The 25,703-nt window shown below is 45.7% G+C and overlaps 1 protein-coding gene across 2 annotated transcripts in view; it reads right to left on the bottom strand.

The window, feature by feature from the left end:
- The window catches only part of BAZ1A (bromodomain adjacent to zinc finger domain 1A), a 120,932-nt gene extending 100,186 nt beyond the window's left edge, over positions 1-20,746 (bottom strand). Inside the window, exons 1-6 of one of the 2 annotated variants that reach the window (XM_040412561.1) lie at positions 20,551-20,746; positions 20,201-20,331; positions 6,620-6,898; positions 4,390-4,524; positions 3,443-3,544; positions 1,993-2,080 (exon numbers count right to left, since the gene is read on the bottom strand). In XM_040412561.1, the coding sequence (XP_040268495.1) occupies positions 1,993-2,080; positions 3,443-3,544; positions 4,390-4,524; positions 6,620-6,898; positions 20,201-20,313 (717 nt within the window). In that variant the 5' untranslated portion in view covers positions 20,314-20,331; positions 20,551-20,746. The remainder of the gene's footprint in view (positions 1-1,992; positions 2,081-3,442; positions 3,545-4,389; positions 4,525-6,619; positions 6,899-20,200; positions 20,332-20,550) is intronic. The other variant, XM_040412560.1, reaches the window with a different exon arrangement.
- Positions 20,747-25,703: the final 4,957 nt, after the last annotated feature.

Below are 25,703 nucleotides of genomic sequence, written 5' to 3'. Positions count from 1 at the left end.
GCCCACAGACTGTACATGTATAGCAGAGGTTGGGAAGGGGTTAAAATAAAAGTGATTCCCTATATAACTAGGGCCTTGAGCATTATGATAGTGGTTAAGAACACAAAAACACTTTAAGAGGCAAAAGCCTTATTAGCTGAGCAACAGGCCTCACAGCCTTAGGGCTCATAAGATCCTAAGACCTTAGGAGAATGGAATTTCCCTAACTAAAAACCTTTAATAGTATTCATGTACAATGCACTAGTACCTACAGATACATCGCTGTATACCAGGACACTGGGATAACAGCGAAAATCTAATTTATCAATCACAATGTAAAAGGAGCAAAATAATTATCAATGAACACATTTTAGCTCTCTCCATGTAATTTATTTTTCTCCATTATATTTATGAGATTACTAAATAAATCAGTGTTTCGCTGCTACCCCAGGACTTGAACTCATGAGTTTTGCGTGGGAGACGGATGCTTTAAGCTACTTTCGCACTAGTGTTTTTGCTGTATTCGTCATGGATCAGCAAAAACTCTTCTGTTACTGATGATACAACTGTCTGCATCCGTAATGAACGGATCCGGTTGTATTATCTTTAAAATAGCCATGACTGATCCATTCGTCATGAACTCCATTGAAGTCAATGGGGGACAGATCAGTTTTCTATTGTGTCAGAAAACGGATCCGTTCGCATTGACTTACATTGCAGCATTATTTTGCCCGCGATGGGGACGCAACCAAACGGAATGGAATGTATTCTGGTGCACTCTGTTTCATTCAGTTCAGTTTTGTCCCCATTGACAATGAATGGGGACAAAACAGAAGCATTTTCCTCCGCTATTGAGATCCTATTACAGATCTCAATAGCGGAAAGGGAAAGTGCAGATGTGAAAGTAGCCTTACCAGTGTGCTACAGAGCACATTGTGACTAACTGATGGATATTTGTAACTACGGTAAAATGTCCTGATATATGGTACTGTTTTTGCAGATACCATTGCAGTGTACAGGAATAGAAATTAAGACTTTGTTAGGGTATTTTCACACTAGCGTTCTTCTTTTCTGGCATTGAGTTCCGTCAGAGGGGCTCAATACCGGAAAAAAACTGATCAGTTTTATCCTAATGCATTCTGAATGGAGAGCAATCCGTTCAGGATGGATCAGTTCAGTCCCTCTTATGTTGCTGCAGCTTTCTCTCCGGCCAAAAATACTGAACACTTGCCGGATACGGCATTAATTTCCATTGAAAAGTGTTACAGCAAAAACGGATCCGTTCTTCCGGTCCGCGCGTTCGCAGACCTTTAAATCTGTGAAAATAATTAAATACCGGATCCGTTTTTCCAGATGACACTGGAGAGACGGATCAGGTATTTCAATGCATTTGTCGGACGGATCCGTATCCGTCTGACAAATGCCATCCGTTTGCGTCCTGCAGGCAGTTCCGGCGACGGAACTGCCTGCCGGAATCCTCTGCCGCAAGTGTGAAATTTACCCTTAGAGAAATTCTTCTGCTCCCAACATTACCCCTCCCAAATTCAAACTCTACAAAGAGCATAGTCAACACAAAAAAATGGTAACTCTCCAAATATGGCGACAAGAGAAGCAAAGGATTTTGAAAAGTGCATAAGTGATGCATAGAATCCATTTATTTTCTTCATTTTTCTGTTCTTCTGACGGATGAAAAGAACGGAAAAATAAAAGTGATATGAACTCTCCCAAACACTGACTGCGCCCCATTGACAAAATAAAGGGTTATATTAGGCTTCCATCATGTCTATAATTTTTCTAGCAAATCTGAGAGAATCTGTGACAGAAGATCCTAACGTAGCTAACATTGCAGATGTGAACCCAACCCAAGATGCATTTTAGCGTGATGGAAGAATATCTAAATATATTGGACAATACTTTTGTATTAACCAGTTGGTCCGAACTATAGGAACCACAGAATAAAGATTTTTAGGAAATGCAGATGTAAACACAATTGTAAAAATATAAAAAGGTTACCTTTGGCTTCACTGTGCCATTTTGTACTTCACAGTGAAGTTTTAAGAAGTATTTCAGTCTCTCTTGTGAAAACAGCGAGGATTTCCGACTGGAGGGAAGACAGACAGAAAATCAACAAAGTATTTATTAAAAATAACTTTTTGCTGCTGTTGATGACCTCTGCAGTTCAAATGGAATATATCAGTGGTACAGTGATGCATTTTGTCTTGAAAAACCAGAATAAAAATGCACGACAGGTCAGTGCACACACCTATAGGGATAAGACACTCCAAAAATTACAGACACTTAAAACAAAAAAAAAATATTTTTGCCAAAACTTATAAATGCAGAATTGGTGGTATAAGGCTCATTATTAATGTTGTGGACATTGTGAAATATCCACATTAAGACCACTTGACAACGGTGATCACTACAAGTGGCAGGGTAATATTACACCACAACAATCACATCCTGTTGCATGACCTAACCGCCATGCAGTTAAATCCAAAAACAAAAAAAATTGCACACTTAAAAAGACCTCAATGCCCGCACCTTTTGTAGATCTACTGAATTTCACTCAGCACAGGAACCTATGCTGATCAAAGCATGGTTCACAAGAACTGCTTGTTGTCCAGGTTTTGTGGCTATTATGGAAGCTAAAATATGCCTGCATTATGTCCGTTTGAATGCACCCCAATTCAAATGCAGTTGCATTAAGTAATCTACACCTCAACAGCGACAAGGAAGAGCTTATAGTAAAATAATAGAACTAGAATAAAGTCAATGCTGGTTTCAGCACTGTGCTCTGCAAACTACTGTGGAGTAGTGGCACGTGTGCTCAAGTGCAGCTCCATTCTTCCTGGTTACTCCAGACCCCTGTTCTTGTGATTACTGTGGGTTCAATCACTAGGTCAGGGAATAAGTTTCAATCTTGGCACAACTCCAAGATGTGTATACAGTATATCAACCTGGGGCAATAACTTGCCTGCAGGCCGACAGAGTCAGATGCAGAGCACACAAACTCAGTAGCTGTATGTTATAACTACATTTTTGGAAATCACATAATGTGCCTTTAAAGAGGACCTGTCACCAGATTTTATTAATTGAGATAAGTACCTGTACTTGTGGGGTACCCCCCGCTGATGCTGCCACCTTGCCTGTTTTGTTAAAACTGATAAACTAAATACTGAGCATCGGAGCAATGAGGAGGAGACGCAGTCTTTCTGTGGTAGTCTCCTTCTCCGCTGGCTGTAGCGCTGTCCAATCGCAGCGCAGAGCATCACAGCCCGGGGAGAAGGAGACGCCCACAGAGAAAGACTGCGTCTCCTCCCCATTGCTCCGATGCTCAGTATTTGCATACTGAGCGGGGAAAACAGTATTCTTAATTTAAAAAATCCGGTGAAAGGTCCTCTTTAAGCTGTGGGGGAAGCTATGCTGTATTGTAATATAATTTATGATGGTCATAACATACCTGACTTGTAATTGCTTCACAGTAACAGATTCGTACTTTGTTTCTACAATAGGTTTAACTTTGTATTTGAGAAGAGTTGGGTCAATGGGTTCGTTTTTCTTCCTGTATGGGAGAAGAAAAAGCCTTTACACATTTGTCAATTTTGAAGAATTATATTACATTACCATCTTTACTATAAGGCCTCATGCACACGGCTGTGCCGTTTTTTGCTGTCCGCAAACCGGGGATCCGCAAAAAACTGGAAGCCGCCCGCGTTGCCTTCCGCAATTTGCAGAACGGAAGCCAGCAATGTAAATGCCCATTCTTGTCCGCAAAACGCGGATAAGAATAGGACATGTTGTATTTTTTTTTTTAACGGGGCCACGGATGCGGACAGCATACTGATCACAAAAAGGGCACATTCGAATAAATAAGGCCTTAGGCCCTGACTTATCAAGTGTGTCCTACGCCAGATTTTTTGGGCCCTGCTCCGCTGAAGGTGGCATTTAATATATGATGAGGCACAGGCATCATAAATTAAATGCTTCTTCCGGCAGTCCATGTGCCAGAATGAAATCTACGGCAACTTGGAGCTGCCAAATATTTCATTCATTATTTACACTGGTGTAACTAGGGATGATTGTGCCATTGCCGATGACGGCACCCTTGTCATGCCTCCTTTTCAGAAACTGGTGAGGGGAATCCCAGATGAGACAAAAAAAAACAAAAAAAAAACAACAGCGACTTTTTAGAAGTTGCAAAACAAACAGTTTTGCCTTTGTTTTACGCCAGAAAACTGGCATAGGGGAAATGGTAGAATCCCTGCTAGGAGTGAAACCACCCTTATGAAAAGACTATAAGTATCTCAGACTTTAAAACAGTCATTTTCATAGTCACCATCTATTTTCTGAATCTCAGAAGTCATAGTCTCAGCAAATTGTTAATACATTTATAATTTTTATTATTACCAGCTATTGGGAAGATCCTTTGGAGACTCATCATCACTGTCACTGATTACAATTGTGTCACTGTGGATGTCGTGCCCATTTGTCATCCCGTTCTCCTGTGGTGGAAGTTTAATTTCCAAAACCGTGCACTCCAACCTGACACAAAGAAAAGTGAATCAGTTATAAGCGCTCTACGGAAGGCGCGTTTTAACAAGTTCTCACAGCTTGAGTAATAACTTGCAGAGGAACAAAGGCAGGGAATACTGATGGAGCTCGCACTGCTGCACCCTTTGTTCTCTGCCACGTGGGGACGCAACAATGAAGGCTTTCATGCTGGACAAACTGCAAACTTGGATCATGTCTTAATTTCTTACAGTAATGGAGGTTAACATATTTGAAGGTATTTGCATGCTATAAATGCCCGTGGTCACCTCCGAATACGACATAGTGCCAATGCACAGCACTACAGGGTGATATTCTGAAGGTAATTACAAGTGATGCCACATGGCATATGCCCCAAACAAAGAAGCAAGGTGCAGATTGAATATTTCACATAGTCTTTAAATTATAATCTAGACAAGGAACATTTGCACTATATAGCACTGGAATAAACCAATACATTGTAACAAACAGCAGCTGTTAATACAAACAAACTTATTTGGGCACATTTACTATAGTGCCTGCGCCTGTTTTTAGGCATAAAAATCCTTTTTAAGGGTACTTTCACACTAGCGGTTTTCTTTTCCGGTATAGAGTTCCGTCACAGGGGCTCTATACCGGAAAAGAACTGATCAGGCATATCCCCATGCATTCTGAATGGAGAGAAATCCGTTCAGGATGCATCAGGATGTCTTCCGTTCAGTCATTTTGACTGATCAGGCAAAAGCAAAAACCGGAGCATGCTACGGTTTTATCTCCGGCGAAAAAAACGGAAGACTTGCCTGAATGCCGGATTTTTTTCCATAGGAATGTATTAGTGCCGGATCCCGCATTCAAAATACCGGAATGCCGGATCCGTCCTTCCGGTCTGCGCATGCGCAGACCTTTAAAAATGAGAAGAAGAAAAAATACCGGGTCCGTTTTGCCTGATGACACCGGAAAAACGGATCCGGTATTGCAATGCATTTTTCTGACTGGTCAGGCATTTTTCAGACTGATCAGGATCCTGAACAAGTCTGAAAAATGCCTGATACAGTCCTGATCAAAAGTTTAAGACCACTTGAAAAATGGCAAAAAATCATATTTAGCATGGCTGGATCTTAACAAGGCTCCTAGTAGAGCTTCAGCATGCAACAAGAAGAAACGGGAGTGAGACAAAACATTCTTTGAGCATTCAATTTAATGAAAAACAAATCAAACTGAAACAGGCTGTTTTTCAGCTGATCAAAAGTTTAGGACCACACCTTTTTTTTAGCCTCATTTACTACTGAAAATACGCCTGTTTGGAAGGCTTTAGCACCTCATTTGCCCATTTTATTTTTAGACTAAATCAGAAGTTTTCTAACGTTCGCGCCTATTTCCAACCTGCTTATGTAGTTATTTTGCGCCCGATTTAGGGCTCATGCACACAAACAGACGTTTGCCTAATTTCAGCTCACTTGCAGTACATTTTCATGCGGATACTACCCCAGCGCTCTTCTGCCCTACAGATGGGAGCCCTGGAGACGAAGCAAAATACTCCTGTCTAATTGAAAACCTAAAAACAGGCGAGCAATTTGCGGATCCGCAAAACACATACGGACGTGTGAATGGACATTTATATTGTTATTTCTCTTGCTCATATAGGGCCAATATATTCTGCGGTGCGTTTACAGTTATCAACGCTTGCTGCCCTCAGGGGGCCACACAATCTAAATTCCCTATCAGTATGTCTTTGGCATGTAGGAGGAAACTGGAGTACCCAAAGGAAACCTACGCAAACATGGGGAGAATATACAAACTCCATGTAAAAATGCTGCAGCTCTTTCCCTGTAATTGCCACAGCTTGTAATAGAAGATAAGACTGATGACAGCTGAAGACCACCGCGTTTGACCACCTCAGTGAGGTGGACAAGAAATAAGGAAAAGAAAACGCAGGTGGTGCTATATGGCTACATTTTATTGGATATCTTAATGGCTAGACTAATTTTTAATTGCATGCAATTGCAGTAGAATATTTTTGTAGGACAACCCCTTTAATACAGCTAGGAGGAACTTTATAGCGAAAGATGCTATAAATCAGAGGCTACCGGTATTCATAAAAATACATTACCTTTCACCACTGTTTCTCACTACAGTCACAGTTTCACCAATAAAGTATCGGCCTTTCACGTAGTCGTAGATATCATCACACAGATCTGACACCCTCTGATGATTGGCGAGTGTGGCAAGGTAGAGCACAGGCACGACTACAGGTTCTGGAAAATTCTGCAAGTTTTTTTTCACTTTTTTTTCAGAATCAAGTGCCTCCTGGTAAGTAAGTCCAGATTTCCCAGTGAAGGAGCAGCTCCACACCAGACTGTTACATAGGATAGTGCGTTCGAAAAACTCACTGTAATGAGAAAGCAGAGAGGGAAAGTGTATCACTTACATGTACACAAAAATGCTACTGCAGAAACAAGGAGAAACTGCCAACCATTTTTCTGTAAAGGTTTCTTCTAAGGCTACTTTTACATTAGCGCTTTCAATTCCGCTATTGAGATCCGTCATAGGATTTCAATAGCAGAAGAAAACGCTTCAGTTTTGTCCCTTTTCATTGTCAATGGGGACAAAACTGAACAAAACAGAATGCACCAAAACGCATTCCGTTCAGTTTGGTTGCGTCTTGCGTGGTGCGGAGCAAGACTGGTCCGTCCTGACACACAATGCAAGTCAATGGGGACGGATCCGTTTTCTCTGACACAATTGAAAACTGATCCATCCCCCATTGACTTTCAATGGTGTTCAAGACGGATAAGTCATGGCTATAGAAGACCTAATACAACCGGATCCCTTCATGACGGATGCATGCGGTTGTATTATTGTAATGGAAGCATTTTTTGCAGATCAATGACGGATCTGCAAAAAAAAAGCTAATGTGAAATTAGCCTAATGTGTGCAGTGACATGACGCTGGATTGGAAAGATATCACAGGACCACATAGGTTTCCAGGATAACCGGACAATCCTCATCATGTGAGGTGGCATTACCTTTAGGGCTCACACACATGACCATATGTTGGGTTTGGGTCAGATCTGCATTTTTTGCCGATCGAACGTGGACCTATTTATTTCTACAGGGCAGCACAAAACGTCATCAGTGTGCGGTCCTCATCTGTGTGGCCGTTCTGCAAATTATAGTCCTACTAGTAGAAAGGCCCGGCTTCGCACGAGTATATTTCATCTATTACATTTAGTGCTTGTGTGTGTCGTTAAAAGATATCAACAGTATCCACTATAACAGTGACATCTACAGAACCCCGCCCCTTTAACAGTGACCTCCACAGCGGCCTGACCCCTTAACTCCTTGGCTACTAAAAGTTTTTTCGTTTTTGCGTTTTCATTTTTCTTCCCCATTTTCTGTGAGCAATTACTTTTTTATATTTCCGGTCACGTAGCTGTAGGAGGGCTTATTTTTAGCGGGACAAGTTGTACTTTCTAATGCCACCATTAATTATAGTATAAAATGTAGTGGGAAGCGCGAAAATCCGCGTCGTTAGCCGGCGCATGCGCAATAGTTACTGTGATGCCGTACAAGGAATGGACATCGCAGTGCGCATGCGCTGGCCAAAGGAATGAGTGCGCCTATGTTAGAGTAGGGTTGTTTCGGGTATCGAACTTTCAATACCCAATCAATACTTTTAGCCCGGTATCGATACGATACCAGGATTGGTCTTTTATTGATACTAGGCTGTGCTACAGCACAGCCTAGTATCAGAGAATATGGATCACGCTGCTCTCAGAGTGCGCCATGTTCCCTCAGCAGCACGGGGAAAAGGAAGCAGTCTCTCCCTCCACCTGCCGCCAATGAGAGGGGCAGAGGAGGGGAGGCGCTGTGGCCACCAATGGTAACTAACGTTTAATACATTACAAATGCAGGCGGCGCCACACTTTTCATGATGCACAAGGTTTGGCAGAAATGTCGGGCACTGTTATCAGTAAAAGGGTTTACGCAGTTTTCCCCTATCTGGAAAAATCTGCACCTTCCTGAACTATTCTAATTAGATGGCCTTTCACCCTGGGAGCGCAAAGGAGTGATGTATTTATGTCAGCTACAGAGTGCGGGTGTTTTTAAGTCCTTGAATTTGAATGAATTTGGTCTCCCACACACGGCCTTTTATCAATTTCTGCAATTACGGCATGCCTTTCAGACACAGGCTAAATCCGTATCGTTGAAATGCACTATGGTCCCGCTGTTTCAGCAACTTCTTACAAACAGCTCCTCGAGCGGTCTGATATCCTCTATCTACAGGAACTTGTATGTGAAGTCATTGAAGCAAAGGGTCTTAGCAGTCAAATCTAAATGGGAAAGGGAGGTCGGGCCGATCTCAGAAGAGCAGTGGAAATCGCTTTTGGCGCTCACTCCGCAATTGTCAGTGTGTGAGGGGCCGCGTATGTCCCAGCTGTTTTTAATACACCGTGTGTATAGGACTCCAGAGTTTTTATGTCGGATAGGTGTTCGGGAAGATGCGGATTGTCCTAGATGTGGCGTGAGCCCTGCATCCTTGTTACACATGTTCTGGGATTGTGCGGAACTCCGGAACTTCTGGACCGCGGTTCTGGCCTCAATAAAAGACGCATTTAGAATCACGGTTCCGCCTGGACCGAGAACATGTGTAATCGGGATATTAGACATCAAAAATCGCCATCACCGTCTGGGAGTGCAGCGTCTGCTATTTCAAGCTAGGAAACTAATAGCCAGATACTGGCTTAGACCTCAATCTCCGACTAGGGGTGAATTCCTCAATAGGATGTCAGATATAATACGCTTAGAAAAAGGTGTATATGTTAAAAGACAATGTGTAATGAAGTTTAACAAAATATGGGATAACTGAGGGAAATTTAGGATACAGTGTCCGGATTAGCTTCTTTTCTTAGTTGGACTATGGGGTAGGTAGAAGCACAGTCCTTGTTTCTGTGTGCTTTCTTTCTCCTTTATCCTGTTTAGTTCTGGATGTATGCAGTATGAAGGTGTTTAGTACTACGTAGGATGGGTGTGAAGAGGCCTGCTAAACCGATAGGAGACGTACACCAATGGTTATGCTTTTGATATATTAATAAGATAACCGATTTTGGAGATCGGATCCGTTCCATCGGTCGGTTAGGGGGGGAAGGGGGAGGGGGGAATTGGGCTTTAGTTGGGTAGGGAGGGATGGTCCTATGTTTATAAATTATAATGGATGGGAAATGTGGTTTGTACAAGGAATACTGTGTAACTAGATTACTTGATCTTATGTACATCCTATACTATGCTTGATGATACATGGTGTACTCATGGAAGTAACTTTTGTCCGATCATGTAATGCTATGGTACTACTGTCATCAACTGCTACATGTATACTGTGCAGAATATTTTCTCTTTCTCTGTATTTTTGAGATTTTCAAAAAAGTCAAATAAAAATTATCTGATTAAAAAAACAAAAAAACAAATGCAGGCGGCGGCAGAAACACATTTCCGGCACCCTGCCTCTGACAGGGCGCTGCGATCCGCGGCACCTGAGGAGTTAAAGGAGTTCTACAGTTTTAACAGTTTGTTTTAACTGATGATCTATCCTCTGGATAGATCATAAGGACCCACGCCGATCAGCTGTTTGAGAAGGCAGCGGGGCTCCAGCAGCACCGCGGCCTTCTCACTGTTTACCGCTGGGGCCAGTGACGTCACGACTAGTATGAACTGGCCTGGGCTAATCTCCATTCAAGTGAACGGAGCTTAGCCCCGCCCCCAGGCCAGTTGATACTAGTCGTGACGTCACCAGGCCAGCGGTACACAGTGAGAAGGCCGCGGCGCTGCTGGAGCCCCGCTGCCTTCTCAAACAGCTGATCAGCGGGGGCCCCGGGTGTCGGACCCCTGCCGATCAGGTGCCGATCTATCCAGAGGATAGATCATCAGTTCAAACAAACTTCAGAACCATTTTAACTGCCACTGATCGGAGCGCCCTGTCAGAGGTCGAGTGCCAGCAATGTGTTTCTGCCGCCGGCTGTATTTGTTAATTACGTATGGAAAGGATAGACATATCCTATCTAAGTGTAATGGAGGCACAGTAATTGTATTTATATGAATTTTTTATGAATTAACTTGATATTACTTTGATCACGTATGTAATTTTGATGCTTTCTATATGAGAATGTTTACTATGCACTTTGTCATGTGAAGATATGGTTAATGATCATGTGACCAGATTAGAGATACGCCCTACCACATTTTGTAATTGATTTGTATTGGATTGTGGGTATATATACCTTGTGATTTGCACTGTTATGTAGCTTGAGAAAGGCCTCATTGAGCAGGCCGAAACGTCGCTTTAATAAATTTGGGGTCCTCACCCGTTTACGCTATACTGGAAGTGCTGCCTCATCATTCGTTTGATATACTTCGTGGAGGAAGAGCCGACCTCTGTGGGGATTTTGCACCCGGTACACCCGGTCTAACTGTGCTGCTGCATTATCTGTGTTTTCTATAATAAACGTTAATTATCATTGGTGGCGCAGTGTCTCTGCTCCACCTATCAGAGCTCAGGAGGCAGTTGAAGGATGAAACTGAGCATGTGCGGCCATGTCAGGGAGCCAGATAAAGAAATAAGAAAAATAGCAAAACCGCAGGTGGCGCTATACAGATACATTTTATTAAAGGGCTTCTGTCACCCCCCTAAAGTCATATATATTTTTTTGGGCTACTTAAAATCCTTATACTGCGATATATCAATATATAATGCTCTTACTCATTTTCGTTCAGTAGTTTCTTTAAAAAACTGACTTTTATAATATGTAAATTACCTCTCTAACAGGAAGTAGGGCGGTTACTTGCTGGTAGCAGCCGCATCCTCCTTTCATAAAGATGTCCCCTCCTCATGTTGATTGACAGGGCGAGCGAACTTGCTCGTCCTCTGGCTGGCCCTGTCTGCGTTCAAATTCTCGCGCCTGCGCCGTACCAGTCTTCAGTCGGCGCAGGCGCGCTGAGAGGACGCTCGCTCGCCGCTCCTTCCTCAGTGCGCCTGCGCCGGGTGTAGATGTGACGTCATCGGCGCATTGAGGATGGAGCGGCCGAGCGAGCGTCCTCCTCTCAGTGCGCCTGCGTCGACTAAAGACCGGTACGGCGCAGGCGCGAGAATTTGAACGCAGACAGGGCCAGCCAGAGGACGAGCAAGTTCGCTGGCCCTGTCAATCAACATGCGGAGGAGAGGTAATTTACATATTATAAAAGTCAGTTTTTTAAAGAAACTACTGAACGAAAATGAGTAAGAGCATTATATATTGATATATCGCAGTATAAGGATTTTAAGTAGCCAAAAAAAATAGTAATGACTTTAGGGGGGTGACAGAAGCCCTTTAAATAACTCAGTGGCTATGCTACATTTTTAATTACATACAATTACAAAAGTATTCAGATCCAGATGCTGGTTTGAAAACTGTAGAATATTTTTCGTGCGACAACCCCTTTAAGAAGGAATGCTAGCCAAGTAAGGCTAAGTAGGGAATATACCATTCCTCAGTACACAGAGACTGTGGCTAAGGATCCATAAGAAAAAGTGTGGGGTTTTCACATGCTCTCAGGCTCTAAAAGGCAATACTAGACATTTTGGGGATTTTTCCACTGACTTGCAACTGCAAATATGTATTGTATGTATATCTGCAGTTAATGGCGCGGCTATGCTGCATGCACACTTAGAGGTGTATATTCACCCTGTATGTTCTTAACTTCAAAAAGAGAATAGATACCCAGCTCAAGGAAAAGAAACAATCCGCAAATCCTTCCGTGGTAATGTTTCCCCACTCCACCAATCTGGGTTCCAGACCCATTTTTGACAAAAAAATAAAAATAAATAAAACAAAAACAACCTTCCTACACCATGGTCCTGCACACAATGCAAGAGAGAAAAAAACTGTGAAACTAGTTTTACTCGTTTGTGGACTTTACCTAAACCCAAGAATAATTTAAAACACCAATAATTGCCTAGTTCCTTTATTAATCTTCAAACAGCAAAAAACGAATAAAAACATGAAACGCACAGGAAAGCAGCACAAACAATGACTGCCGTCTGCACAACAGTCTCTAATTACACGCAAGCTTTTTGCATTCTGTTGCTTTTCTCAACACAACTAAGCTACAACGCCTTGCATGTCTCTCCGTCTAAAAGAAAGCAGCAGTCGGGGAAATCTGTCCATCTGACACAAAAGCAGCTGAAAACAAAAGAGCAAAAACATGGCCGAAGGAAAAACACAAGGGACTAAGGCTAGGGCCACACAGTGACAAGGGTACACCTACATTGTGTCGCACAACTCTTTAGAATGATAGTCGATGGTGACGCAACAGTCCAACAAGAATCAAACTTGAATGGATTGTTTGCGACTGTAGTGTCACAGTGCGACTCCATTATCATTAAAAAAATTGTGGCGCGACACATGTCGTTGTGTAGCCCAAGCCTGATGCGTGTACAAGACTCACAGAGTTCAGAAAAAGCAGACACAAGGAAGGTGTGTTAAAGGGTTTCTGTCACCCCAATTTCCGCTATTAAACAGTCTGACATTATAGATGTGAAAATGAAACCTGAATTTAACTCTGCTTTTCTTTTATTTAAGTATGCCCCTGTTTTTGTGTAATTTTAACTTTTATTATATGCAAATGAGCCTCTAGGACCTAGAGGCTCCGTTCGCCCACCTCATTTCTACGCTCTTCTGTCTTGATTGACAGGGCCAGGCCAGCGTTGGTTCTCCTGCTGGCCCCGTCTGCCGTGTAAGGCCTCTTTCACACTTGCGTTGTCCGGATCCGTCGTGCACTCCATTTGCCGGAAGTGCCCGCCGGATCCGTAACACCGCAAGTGAACTGAAAGCATTTGAAGACGGATCCGTCTTCAAAATGCGTTCAGTGTTACTATGGCAGCCAGGATGCTATTAAAGTCCTGGTTGCAATAGAAGTAGTGGGAGCAGTATACTTACCGTCCGTGCGGCTCCCGGGGCGCTCCAGAATGACGCGATCCATGCGATCACGTCATCCATGCGCGTGGGGCGCCCTGACGTCACTCTGAAGCGCCCCGGGAGCCGCACGGACGGTAAGTATACTGCTCCCCCCGCTCCCCACTACACTTTACCATGGCAAACAGGACTTTAGCGTCCCGGCAGCCATGGTAACCATTCAGAAAAAGCTAAACGTCGGATCCGGTAATGCGCCGAAACGACGTTTAGCTTAAGGCCGGATCCGGATTAATGCCTTTTTAATGGGCATTAATTCCGGATCCGGCCTTGCGGCAAGTGTTCAGGATTTTTGGCCGGAGCAAAAAGCGCAGCATGCTGCGGTATTTTCTCCGGCCAAAAAACGTTCCGTTCCGGAACTGAAGACATCCTGATGCATCCTGAACGGATTTCTCTCCATTCAGAATGCATGGGGATAATCCTGATCAGGATTCTTCCGGCATAGAGCCCCAACGACGGAACTCTATGCCGGAACAAAACAACGCAAGTGTGAAAGAGCCCGAAATCTCGCGCCTGCGCCGTCCCGCCGGCTTTCTCACTGCGCCTGCGCCGAATACTGAATGGGACGGTGCAGGAGCAAGATTTATACGGCAGACGGGGCCAGCATTTTCACATCTATAATGTCAGCCTGTTTAATAGCGAAAATTGGAGTGACAGAAACCCTTTAAATACAACACGACTTTCAAGACTGTACACAGACGAGACCAGTAAATGATGCAATTCACACAAGTTGTTTTCATGGAGAATTGGTGTGCGCAGAGAAACTTGTCACTTGTTCCGTTCTTCACCGCTTTCCATCCAAGACTCATTCATTCAGTACATAGGTCCAGAAAACAAAAAATGGACGCACCTGAACAACAAACATCCAGATACATCTGTTTTTTGCCACTGGTAATAGGAATGGCTGTCTGAAGCCAGCTAAGACTGCTTTCACATCTGCGGAAACGATTCCAGCTGGCTGACATATGGATACAGAAAGCGCACTGATGACGTCCATGTGTTTTCCACATCCATATGTCAGTTTTGGTCCTCAAAATGCAGACCTCAACCGCATAGAAGATAATGGGTTTGCCAAAAAAGTGCAGATCGCAGGCGGACAATATCCTTATTTAGCAGATGCGTAACTTGTGCATGAGGATCTATATAGTCACCTCAGCAGGCAGTATCATATAAGATTAGATACACACCTCAGCAGGCAGTATCATACAAGATTAGATACACACCTCAGCAGGCAGTATCATACAAGATTAGATACACACCTCAGCAGGCAGTATCATACAAGATTAGATACACACCTCAGCAGGCAGTATCACCCATGAGAATCTTTGAATCAGGAACAGAAGACCTTATCGCAGTTGATAGATTTAGATACAGAGGCACACCAGACAGCATCTGACATTAGCTTAGATACACACCAGACAGTATCATATAAAATGGGATTAGATACACACCACACCAAACAGTATAGTACAAGATGGGATTAGATACACAGCTCAGCAGGCAGTACCTCACACAACAGGCTGTGCATCAGACTCAGCAGGCTGTATCATATATGATAGTATTAGATACAGATGTGCTTGCTCTCCTAGATGGTGAGGGAAGAGCCTGTGGACTGTCAGTGATGTGATTCAGACACTAAGTGACAAATAGACCAGCAGGATTCATGTATAGCTGTAGTAACACGGCCACGGGAGTTATAGTAGGTGTAGCTCCTGCAGACTGAACAGTGGAGGGACGGGGCCAGCCTGTGGCTCATCACTGTGCAGTGCAGCCAGGCTTTATCAATAAAGTTACCTATTCAAGAAAACAAGAAACTAGGAAAATAACCAGATCTGCCAGGATACTCTGATGCCTAGACAGGGGGAAAGAAAGCACATACATGAAAGGACCACATAAAAAAAAAATTGATTATGGGACCGGACATCCTCTGTAGGCCTTTTGCAGACGGACGTTGCCCAGCCGTGCCTGTGTTGCAGCCATCATTCACTTCACACAGTGTGGTGTGGAATGGAGGAACGGATCGGAAGCCCACGGAAGCACAACTTTTTTGCGGTGCGGCCACAGATCCCATTCAAGTGAATGAGGCCGCATCCGCAGACGACGGGCACACGTTCTTTGCCCATACATTGCAGACTGCAGCAAGGCGGGCACACGGTCATGTGCATGAGGCCTTAAGGCTACATTTACATGGTCAGCATTTGCAATCCAAATTCAGGAATGGAACTAGGTCTGGGCAAGTAAATGAATTAATTCAAGTCATTTGCCCTATTAATGCCCAATATTTTATTTTTTTTAAATTGTGATACCATTTTTTTTTTCTTCTGGAGAGCAGTATGGTAATATTTAAGTGCCCTTTACATTTAAATGGACATTCATCTACGGTCCAACATCTTTTGCTTCTGGCTGTACATGGAGAGTTACTGCTTACCAGGAATCGGGAAGTAAGGTCATGAGCAGAAGGTCCTAGCTTGTGGGCACCTTACACATTGAAGTGCTTAGAGCCGGGATAGAGCTACACCAACAGTCACCATGGGCAAGAAACAGAAGACCAAGGCCTCTTTCACATGATGGTAGTGCTCCCGTGGCCGTATTGCAGCCCACATACGGCGGGTCTGCAATACACAGGGCACCGGCCGTGTGTATTACGCACCACGAATGCAGACCCATTCACTTGAATGGGTCCGCAAATCTGGTACAGAACAGAACCCCACGTGAGCACTACAGAGTGCTTTCGTGGGGTTCCATTCCGTGCTTCCGTTGCGCAAAAAAATTTTTTTTTTAACTTGTTCCATCTTTTTGCAGAACGGACGGATTGCGGACCCCATTCAAGTGAGTGGGTCCGCGATCCACATGCGGCTGCGCCATGCTCGGTGCCCGCACATTGCGAACTGCAAATATGTGGTCCGCAGCACAGGCACAGCCAGCACACATTCGCGTGCAAGAGGCCCAAGGCTGAGGAGAGGTAAATAGCAGGTTTGTGTTGCTCTCATATGCTCCTAGCCTCCTTCAGAGCCCGAACAGGTGGGAAAGGTCTCCCAGCACTGATGAGGATAGATGCAGCATGTGGTTCCTAGTGGTATCAGGTGCACACTGTGGGGGACATTTTCTAAGATGGCATTTTATACAGCTAATTTATGTACATGTCCATTCTTGGAGCACACCAGTTCAAGTCAAGGGAGCCGCGGTCGGCCCAGGAGATGCGTCTGCCACATGGACAACGTTTCCTGATCACAGTCCTGTGTGTAAGCCCTGAGGGAATGCCCACACATACCAGTAAAATGACACATTCTGTGAAGAATCCCCAACTACCATATTTTTCGCCCCATAAGGCTACTTTCACACTTGCGGCAGAGTGATCCCGCAAGCAGTTCCGTCGCCGGAACTGCGTGCTGGATCCGGCAAAACGTATGCCAACTGACGGCATTAGTAAGACTGATCAGGATCCTGATCAGTCTGAAAAATTCCATGATCAGTCTGAAAAATGCATTGAAATGCCGGATCAGTCTTTCCGGTGTCATCCAGAAAAACGGATCCGGCATTTAATTTTTTCACCTTTTTTTCGGTCTGCGCAACCCTTACAGGAAGGACGGATCCGGCAATAATAAATTCCTATGGCATTCAGGCAAGTCTTCAGTTTTTTGGCCGGAGATAAAACCGTAAGATGTAGGGATCGACCGATTATCGGTTTGGCCGATATTATCGGCTGATATTCAGGATTTTGAACGTTATCGGTATCGGCATCTATTTTGCCGATATACCGATAACGTATTGGGAACACAGAACGCGCTGCTCTCAGCGCTCTCTGTGTTCCCTCCGCAGCACAGGGGAGAAGGAAGCAGTGTCTCCTCCCCCTGTGATGCTGCTGCCGCCAATGAGAGGAGAGAACATAAGAGGAGGGGAGGGGCTGTGGCCACCGCTCCACCAATGAAGATAAGCCTTTCATTCATTCATATACAGGAGGCGGAAGCTGGCTGCAGAATCACATAGCCGGCTCCCGACCTCTATGAGAGATAGCTGCGATCCGCGGTAGTTAACCCCTCAGGTGCCGCAGATCGCAGCTACCGCTCATAGAGGTCGGGAGCCGGCTATGTGATTCTGCAGCCAGCTCCCGCCTCCTGTATATGAATGATTGAGAGAGTTATCTTCATTGGTGGCGCAGTGCGCCCCCCACCCCCAAGCCCCCTAGTATTAATCATTGGTGGCGCAGTGCCCCCCCCCACCCGTATTAATCATTGGTGGCAGTGGCCACAGGATCCCCTCTCCCCTGCTCCTCCGATCGGAGCCCCAGCTGTGTAAGCCTAGGGCTCCGATCGGTTACCATGGCAGCCAGGACGCTATTGAAGCCCTGGCTGCCATGGTAAGCTCCATGCTGCTGTGTGCACAAAGCACAGAGCAGTAGGGACAGTGCCCCCCACCCCCAAGCCCCCTAGTATTAATCATTGGTGGCGCAGTGCCCCCCCCCCCCCCCCCCCGTATTAATCATTGGTGGCAGTGGCCACAGGATCCCCTCTGCCCTGCTCCTCCGATCGGAGCCCCAGCTGTGTAAGCCTGGGGCTCCGATCGGTTACCATGGCAGCCAGGACGCTATTGAAGCCCTGGCTGCCATGGTAAGCTCCATGCTGCTGTGTGCACAAAGCACAGAGCAGCAGGGACAGTGTGAGCTCCTATTCACCCTGATAGAGATCTATCAGGGGGAATAGGACAAGGGTTCTAGTCCCTAAGGGGGCTAAAAGTTAGTAAAAAAAAAAAACACAAAAATATTAAGTATAAATGAAAAAGATTTATAAAAAAAATACACATTAACAATAAACAAAAAAAATACACATTAACAATAAACATATTAATTTTCAGCAGATTTGTGTAGGAATTTTTTTTCCCCTCAAAAATGAAAATTCCCAGAATATCGGTATAAATTATCGGCTATCGGCCTGAAAGTTCACAAATTATCGGTATCGGCCCTAAAAAAATCAATATCGGTCGATCCCTAGTAAGATGCTGCGGTATTATCTCCGTCCTGAACAGTCAAAAAGACTGAACTGAAGACATCCTGAACGGAATGCTCTCCATTCAGAATGCATGGGGTTCAAACTGATCAGTTCTTTTCCAGTATAGAGCTCCTAGGACGGAACTCTATGCCGGAAAAGAAAAACGCAAGTGTTAAAGTACCCTAAGACGCATTTATTCCCCCAAAAGTGGGGGAAAATGTCACGGCGTCTTATGGGGTGAATACTAATGAGCGCTTCCATTATGGAAGGGCTCATTTGTACCGGAGGACCGGGAAGCGGTGAAGGCTCTGTACTCACCGCTTCCTGGTCCTCGTCTGTGCTGCAGGGGGCGTCTGTGACCTCACGATGTGCACCTAAGTTCACAGCACAGCCGGCGGTAGGAAGAGCGCTGGAGGAGAGGAGCAGCGGTGTCCGGAGCAGGAGAGGCAAGTGGATTTTTTTCATGTGCACTGTGGCATGGGGGCTGATGAGAGGCATGGGGCTCTTATCTGAGGTCTGAGTGGGGGTCATTCACAGTGGGTTCTGAGCCAAGGTCTTATTAACATTGGGGGTCCGATTGGTGGTCTGACCTGAGGTCTAATGAAATATACATATATTTTTTATTGTCCTCCTCTAAAACCTAGGTGCATCTTACAGGGTGAAAAATACGGTAATTCTGCCCACAGATTTTTCACTTTGCTACACTAAATGGGGTAAAATTAGTGGTACAGAACTGCAGAAGTCTGACATGCGGCAAATTTCCACACTAAATGTCAATAGTGCGTGGGCGAGAACTGCTAAAATCTCCTCCACTTTGCTGCTTCCCTTATACACTGTACACCAGAGTCACCTGTTCTTCTAACTCTCACAGAAGTGAACAGAGCACTGTGGGAGTTGTAGTCTCAGGACAGCTGGAGTGCCGGAGGTCGCTGATCCCTGCTGTAGGGTTTATGGCCAGTCCGCCCCTGCCTGGAACCTGCACATACAGTGATTAGAGATGAGCGAACTTCTGTTGTAAGTTCGGCGTCTAAAGTTCGACTTCCGGTTAGCGGAGGATCCCGATATGGATTCCGAATTCCGTTGTGGTCCGTGGTAGCGGAATCAATAATGGCCATTATTGATTCCGCTACCACGGACCACAACGGAATTCGGAATCCATATCGGGATCTTCCGCTAACCGGAAGTCGAACTTTAGACGCCGAACTTAAAACAGAAGTTCGCTCATCTCTAACAGTGATGTTTCATAAGGCCTCATGCACACGACCGCAGTTTTGGCGGCTCGGAATGCGGAACCATTCACTTCAATGGGGCCGCAAAAGATGAGGACAGCACTCCGTTCCGTGGTCCGCAAAAAAATACAACCTGTCCTATTCTTGTCCGCGTTTTTGCGGACAAGAATAGGCAGTTATATTAATGGCTGTGCATGCCGTTCCGCAAATTGCGGAACGCACACGGACGCCATCCGCGTTTTGTGGATGCGCAATTTTCAAAACACACAACGGTCGTGTGCATGAGGACTTAGACCACCATGTGCCCCCATATTGATATTTATCATACATGAGATCAAACAATTTCAATAGTGTACAGGAAGAAAACAGCAAACTCTGAGGACTGCCATCTGTAATGTAAGGGACATGGGAGCAGCCATACTGGCAGCTGTGTGCGGCACCATAACAAAGAGAGCGGCCACAGAGGGCGTCTTACTCGTAGTCCCTGAAGACCTCGTTAGTCACCCGGCAGTAGAAGAGGCGCTCCGCGGGCTGCAGGTCGGCGGGCGGCGGGTTCCGGACGAACGGCTTGCGGTGTAGCAGCGGCATGTCTTCTCTAGGACAGCACTGTGGAGACACAGCAGCAGGTCAGCGCCGCCGCTCCTCAACAACAAAATCTTTATTCACACACTCGTCCCAAACACTATACATGTCACCATTCTACGGGCACACTACCGGGACGGTAGAAGAGGACAGGAGAGGGCATAGGGACAGGGAGGCTACTACCACGTGACTCCTGCTAGAAGAAAGAAAGGGGGGAGAATAAGGTCACATAAAGCGCGGTACCCATGTGAGGAGCCGCGGCCTGGACTTCCGAGATCTCTGCCTGACTAGAAACCCCGGTGACTGCTGCGCGCTGTCCGCTCCGCCGGGTACTTCCGGTTGTGAGGAGCTGGAGGAGGAGGTGCGGGAGGCGGGAAGAGGTGGCGGGCTCAGGCTGCTGCCTTGTGTCGGTGCAGCTGCTGGCGGGAGAGGGAAGTGAGCGCCGGATCTTCCCCTATTGTGTACTCACCATGTGCGTGACAGGGCGGCCCTGATTGGTGCGTTATTACATGGGGACTGTACACACCGGTTATTACATGAGGACTGTACACTGTACACACCGGTTATTACATGAGGACTGTACACTGTATACACCGGTTATTACATGAGGACTGTACACTGTATACACCGGTTATTACATGGGGACTGTACACACCGGTTATTACATGGGGACTGTACACCGGTTATTACATTGGGACTGTACACTGTATACACCGGTTATTACATGGGGACTGTATACACCGGTTATTACATGGACTGTACACTGTATACACCGGTTATTACATGGGAACTGTACACTGTATACACCGGTTATTACATGGGGACTGTACACTGTATACACCGGTTATTACATGGGGACTGTACACTGTATACACCGGTTATTACATGGGGACTGTACACACCGGTTATTACATGGGGACTGTACACCGGTTATTACATTGGGACTGTACACTGTATACACCGGTTATTACATGGGGACTGTATACACCGGTTATTACATGGGGACTGTACACTGTATACACCGGTTATTACATGGAGACTGTACACTGTATACACCGGTTATTACATGGGAACTGTACACTGTATACACCGGTTATTACATGGGGACTGTACACTGTATACACCGGTTATTACATGGGGACTGTACACTGTATACACCGGTTATTACATGGGGACTGTACACTGTATACACCGGTTATTACATGGAGACTGTATACACCAGTTATTACATGGAGACTGTACACTGTATACACCGGTTATTACATGGGGACTGTACACACCGGTTATTACATGGGGACTGTACACTGTATACACCGGTTATTACATGGAGACTGTACACTGTATACACCGGTTATTACATGGAGACTGTATACACCGGTTATTACATGGGGACTGTACACTGTATACACCGGTTATTACATGGAGACTGTACACTGTATACACCGGTTATTACATGGGGACTGTACACCGGTTATTACATGGGGACTGTACACTGTATACACCGGTTATTACATGGAGACTGTATACACCGGTTATTACATGGAGACTGTACACTGTATACACTGGTTATTACATGGGGACTGTACACACCGGTTATTGCATGGGGACTGTACACACCGGTTATTACATGGGGACTGTACACTGTATACACCGGTTATTACATGGGGACTGTACACTGTATACACCGGTTATTACATGGAGACTGTATACACCGGTTATTACATGGAGACTGTACACTGTATACACCGGTTATTACATGGGGACTGTACACTGTATACACCGGTTATTACATGGGGACTGTACACTGTATACACCGGTTATTACATGGGGATTGTACACTGTATACACCGGTTATTACATGGGGACTGTACACTGTACACACCGGTTATTACATGGGGACTGTACACTGTACACACCGGTTATTACATGGGGACTGTACACTGTATACACCGGTTATTACATGGGGACTGTACACTGTACACACCGGTTATTACATGGGGACTGTATACACCGGTTATTACATGGGGACTGTACACTGTATACACCGGTTATTACATGGGGACTGTATACTGTATACACCGGTTATTACATGGGGACTGTATACACCGGTTATTACATGGGGACTGTACACTGTATACACCGGTTATTACATGGAGACTGTACATTGTATACACCGGTTATTACATGGGGACTGTACACTGTATACACCGGTTATTACATGGGGACTGTATACACCGGTTATTACATGGGGACTGTACACTGTATACACCGGTTATTACATGGGGACTGTATACACCGGTTATTACATGGGGACTGTACACTGTATACACCGGTTATTACATGGGGACTGTACACTGTATACACCGGTTATTACATGGGGACTGTACACTGTATACACCGGTTATTACATGGAGACTGTACATTGTATACACCGGTTATTACATGGGGACTGTATACACCGGTTATTACATGGGGACTGTACACTGTATACACCGGTTATTACATGGGGACTGTATACACCGGTTATTACATGGAGACTGTACACTGTATACACCGGTTATTACATGGAGACTGTACACCAAGCATGTCAAACTCAAAGGCTAACATGGGCCAAAAAAACAAAATTTAAGTTTATGTGGGCCGCATCAAAAAAAAATAAAAAAAATCGTACATTTTCATAGAACAACATTGTTGTTTCATGTAGAGTTGTTGCGATACCAAATTTTTGATTCGGTTTCGATACCATGAAAAAGTATTGCGATACTCGATACCATTCGATACCACGCGAAAAAAATAAACAAAAAAAGCCACGTGCATTCCTCATTTTTAAAAATGGCGAATCGCGCAGTTTTTATTTTATTTTTTCTGTTCCGGCATTCACCACCTAGATTTTTTTTTTATATTTTAATAGTTTGGACTTTTCTGACGTGGCGATGTAATATGTTTATTTATATATTTTATATGTGAAATTGGGAAAAGGGGGGTGATTTATACTTCATATTTTAGTGTTTTTTTTTTTTTTCACTTTTTATTTAATAACTATTTCCCCCCTTAGGGGCTAGAACCTGGGATCTTTCATCCCTTTTCCTATTCACCCTGATAGATCTCTATCAGGGTGAATAGGACTCCACACTGTCCCTGCTGCTCTGTGCTTTGTGCACACAGCATCAGGGATGTTACCATGGCAACCAGGGCTTCTGTAGCCTCCTGGCTGCCATGGTAACCGATCGGAGCCCCAGGCTTACACAGCTGGGGCTCCGATCAGAAGCTGCCACTGCCACCAATGAGGGGGAGTGGAGAGGTCCCTGTGGCCACTGCCACCAATGATTTTAATACCGGAGGGTTGAGAGGGGCCGGCGCACTGTGCCACCAATGATTTTAATGGGATGTGGGGATTGAGGGGGGGGGGGGGGGGCACACTGCACCACCAATGATTTTACCCCTTTATACAGGAGGCGGGTACTAGCAGATCAGCGGCAGTTAACTGCCGCTGATCGCAGCTCCCTGTCAGGGGCAGGGTGCCGGCAATGCGATTCTGCTGCCGGCACCCGCCTCCTGTATGTGTTAAAGACTGACTACTGTATATGAGTCCAGACTTTCACTATTAGGCCACACAGAGCGGCGCCCAGCGATGTCTCAGCACTCACCATTTAGTCCTGGGCGCCGCTCCGTTCGCCCGCAGTGCCCCATTACTGTCTCCTCTCCTGCTCCACATGCTGCTGATTACTATCGGAGCGATGGGAGGAGACATCAGCTTCACTAGTGGGCGTTCCTTCTCCCTGGCTGTAGCGCTGTCCAATCGCAGCGCAGGGAAAAGGAACGCCCACTAGTGAAGCTGATGTCTCCTCCCATCGCTCCGATAGTAATCCTATCATTGGTGGCGCAGTGCGCCCGCCCCTCCTCCGCCCCTCTCTTCTCATTGCCGCCCCTCCTCCGCCCCTCTCTTCTCATTGCCGCCCCTCCTCCGCCCCTCTCTTCTCATTGCCGCCCCTCCTCCGCCCCTCTCTTCTCATTGGTGGCAGCGGCAGCAGCACAGGGGGAGGGAGGACAGCTTCCTTCTCCCCGTGCTGCTGAGAGAGAACATGAGCGCGCCGATAGCAGCGCGCTCATGTTCAGAGATACTAGACTGCGCAGAAGCGCAGCCCAGTATCGAAAAAACGGAAATCCCGGTATCGTATCGATACCGGGACAAAAGTATCGATTGGGTATCGAAATTTCGATACCCGCAACAACCCTAGTTTCATGACTGCTGACCCCCAACATCCCGTTGCCCAATAACACAAGTGAGACCTATATATATATACAAATATTAAACTTCACTATAAGACGCACCTAGGTTTTTGAGGAGGAAAATAAGAAAAAAATATTTTTAACCAAATGTTGTGCTTTTGGTGGGCTTTGAATTAATGGTGGTCTGTGCATGACACTATTATGGGGGATCTGTGGATGACGCACTGTCATGTGGGGGATCTGTGGATGGCACTGTTATGGGGGACCTGTGGATGGCACTGTTATGGGGGATCTATGGATGGCACTGTTATGGGGGATCTGTGGATGGCACTGTTATGGGGGATCTGTGGATGGCACTGTTATGGGGGATCTGTGGATGGCACTGTTATGGGGGACCTGTGGATGGTGCTGTTATGGGGGATCTGTGGATGGCACTGTTATGGGGGACCTGTGGATGGCACTGTTATGGGGGATCTGTGGATGGCACTGTTATGGGGGATCTGTGGATGGCACTGTTATGGGGGACCTGTGGATGGTGCTGTTATGGGGGATCTGTGGATGGCACTGTTATGGGGGACCTGTGGATGGCACTGTTATGGGGGATCTATGGATGGCACTGTTATGGGGGATCTGTGGATGGCGCTGTTATGGGGGATCTGTGGATGGCGCTGTTATGGGGGATCTGTGGATGGCGCTGTTATGGGGGATCTGTGGATGGCGCTGTTATGGGGGATCTGTGGATGGCACTGTTATGGGGGATCTGTGGATGGCACTGTTATGGGGGATCTGTGGATGGCACTGTTATGGGGGATCTGTGGATGGCACTGTTATGGGGGATCTGTGGATGGCACTGTTATGGGGGATCTGTGGATGGCACTGTTATGGGGGATCTGTGGATGGCACTGTTATGGGGGATCTGTGGATGGCACTGTTATGGGGGATCTGTGGATGGCACTGTTATGGGGGATCTGTGGATGGCACTGTTATGGGGATCTGTGGATGGCACTGTTATGGGGATCTGTGGATGGCACTGTTATGGGGGATCTGTGGATGGCACTGTTATGGGGGATCTGTGGATGGCACTGTTATGGGGGATCTGTGGATGACACTGCTATATGTCATCCACAGATCCCCCTCATAACAGTGTCCCCCAATACACCGGCCCT

This window comes from Bufo bufo, chromosome 11 (genome assembly GCF_905171765.1).
Source record: "Bufo bufo chromosome 11, aBufBuf1.1, whole genome shotgun sequence".
Classification (NCBI taxonomy): Eukaryota; Metazoa; Chordata; class Amphibia; order Anura; family Bufonidae; genus Bufo; species Bufo bufo.
Note: the sequence above shows the minus strand (reverse complement) of the source record. Positions and strands in the feature narration are given on the sequence as shown.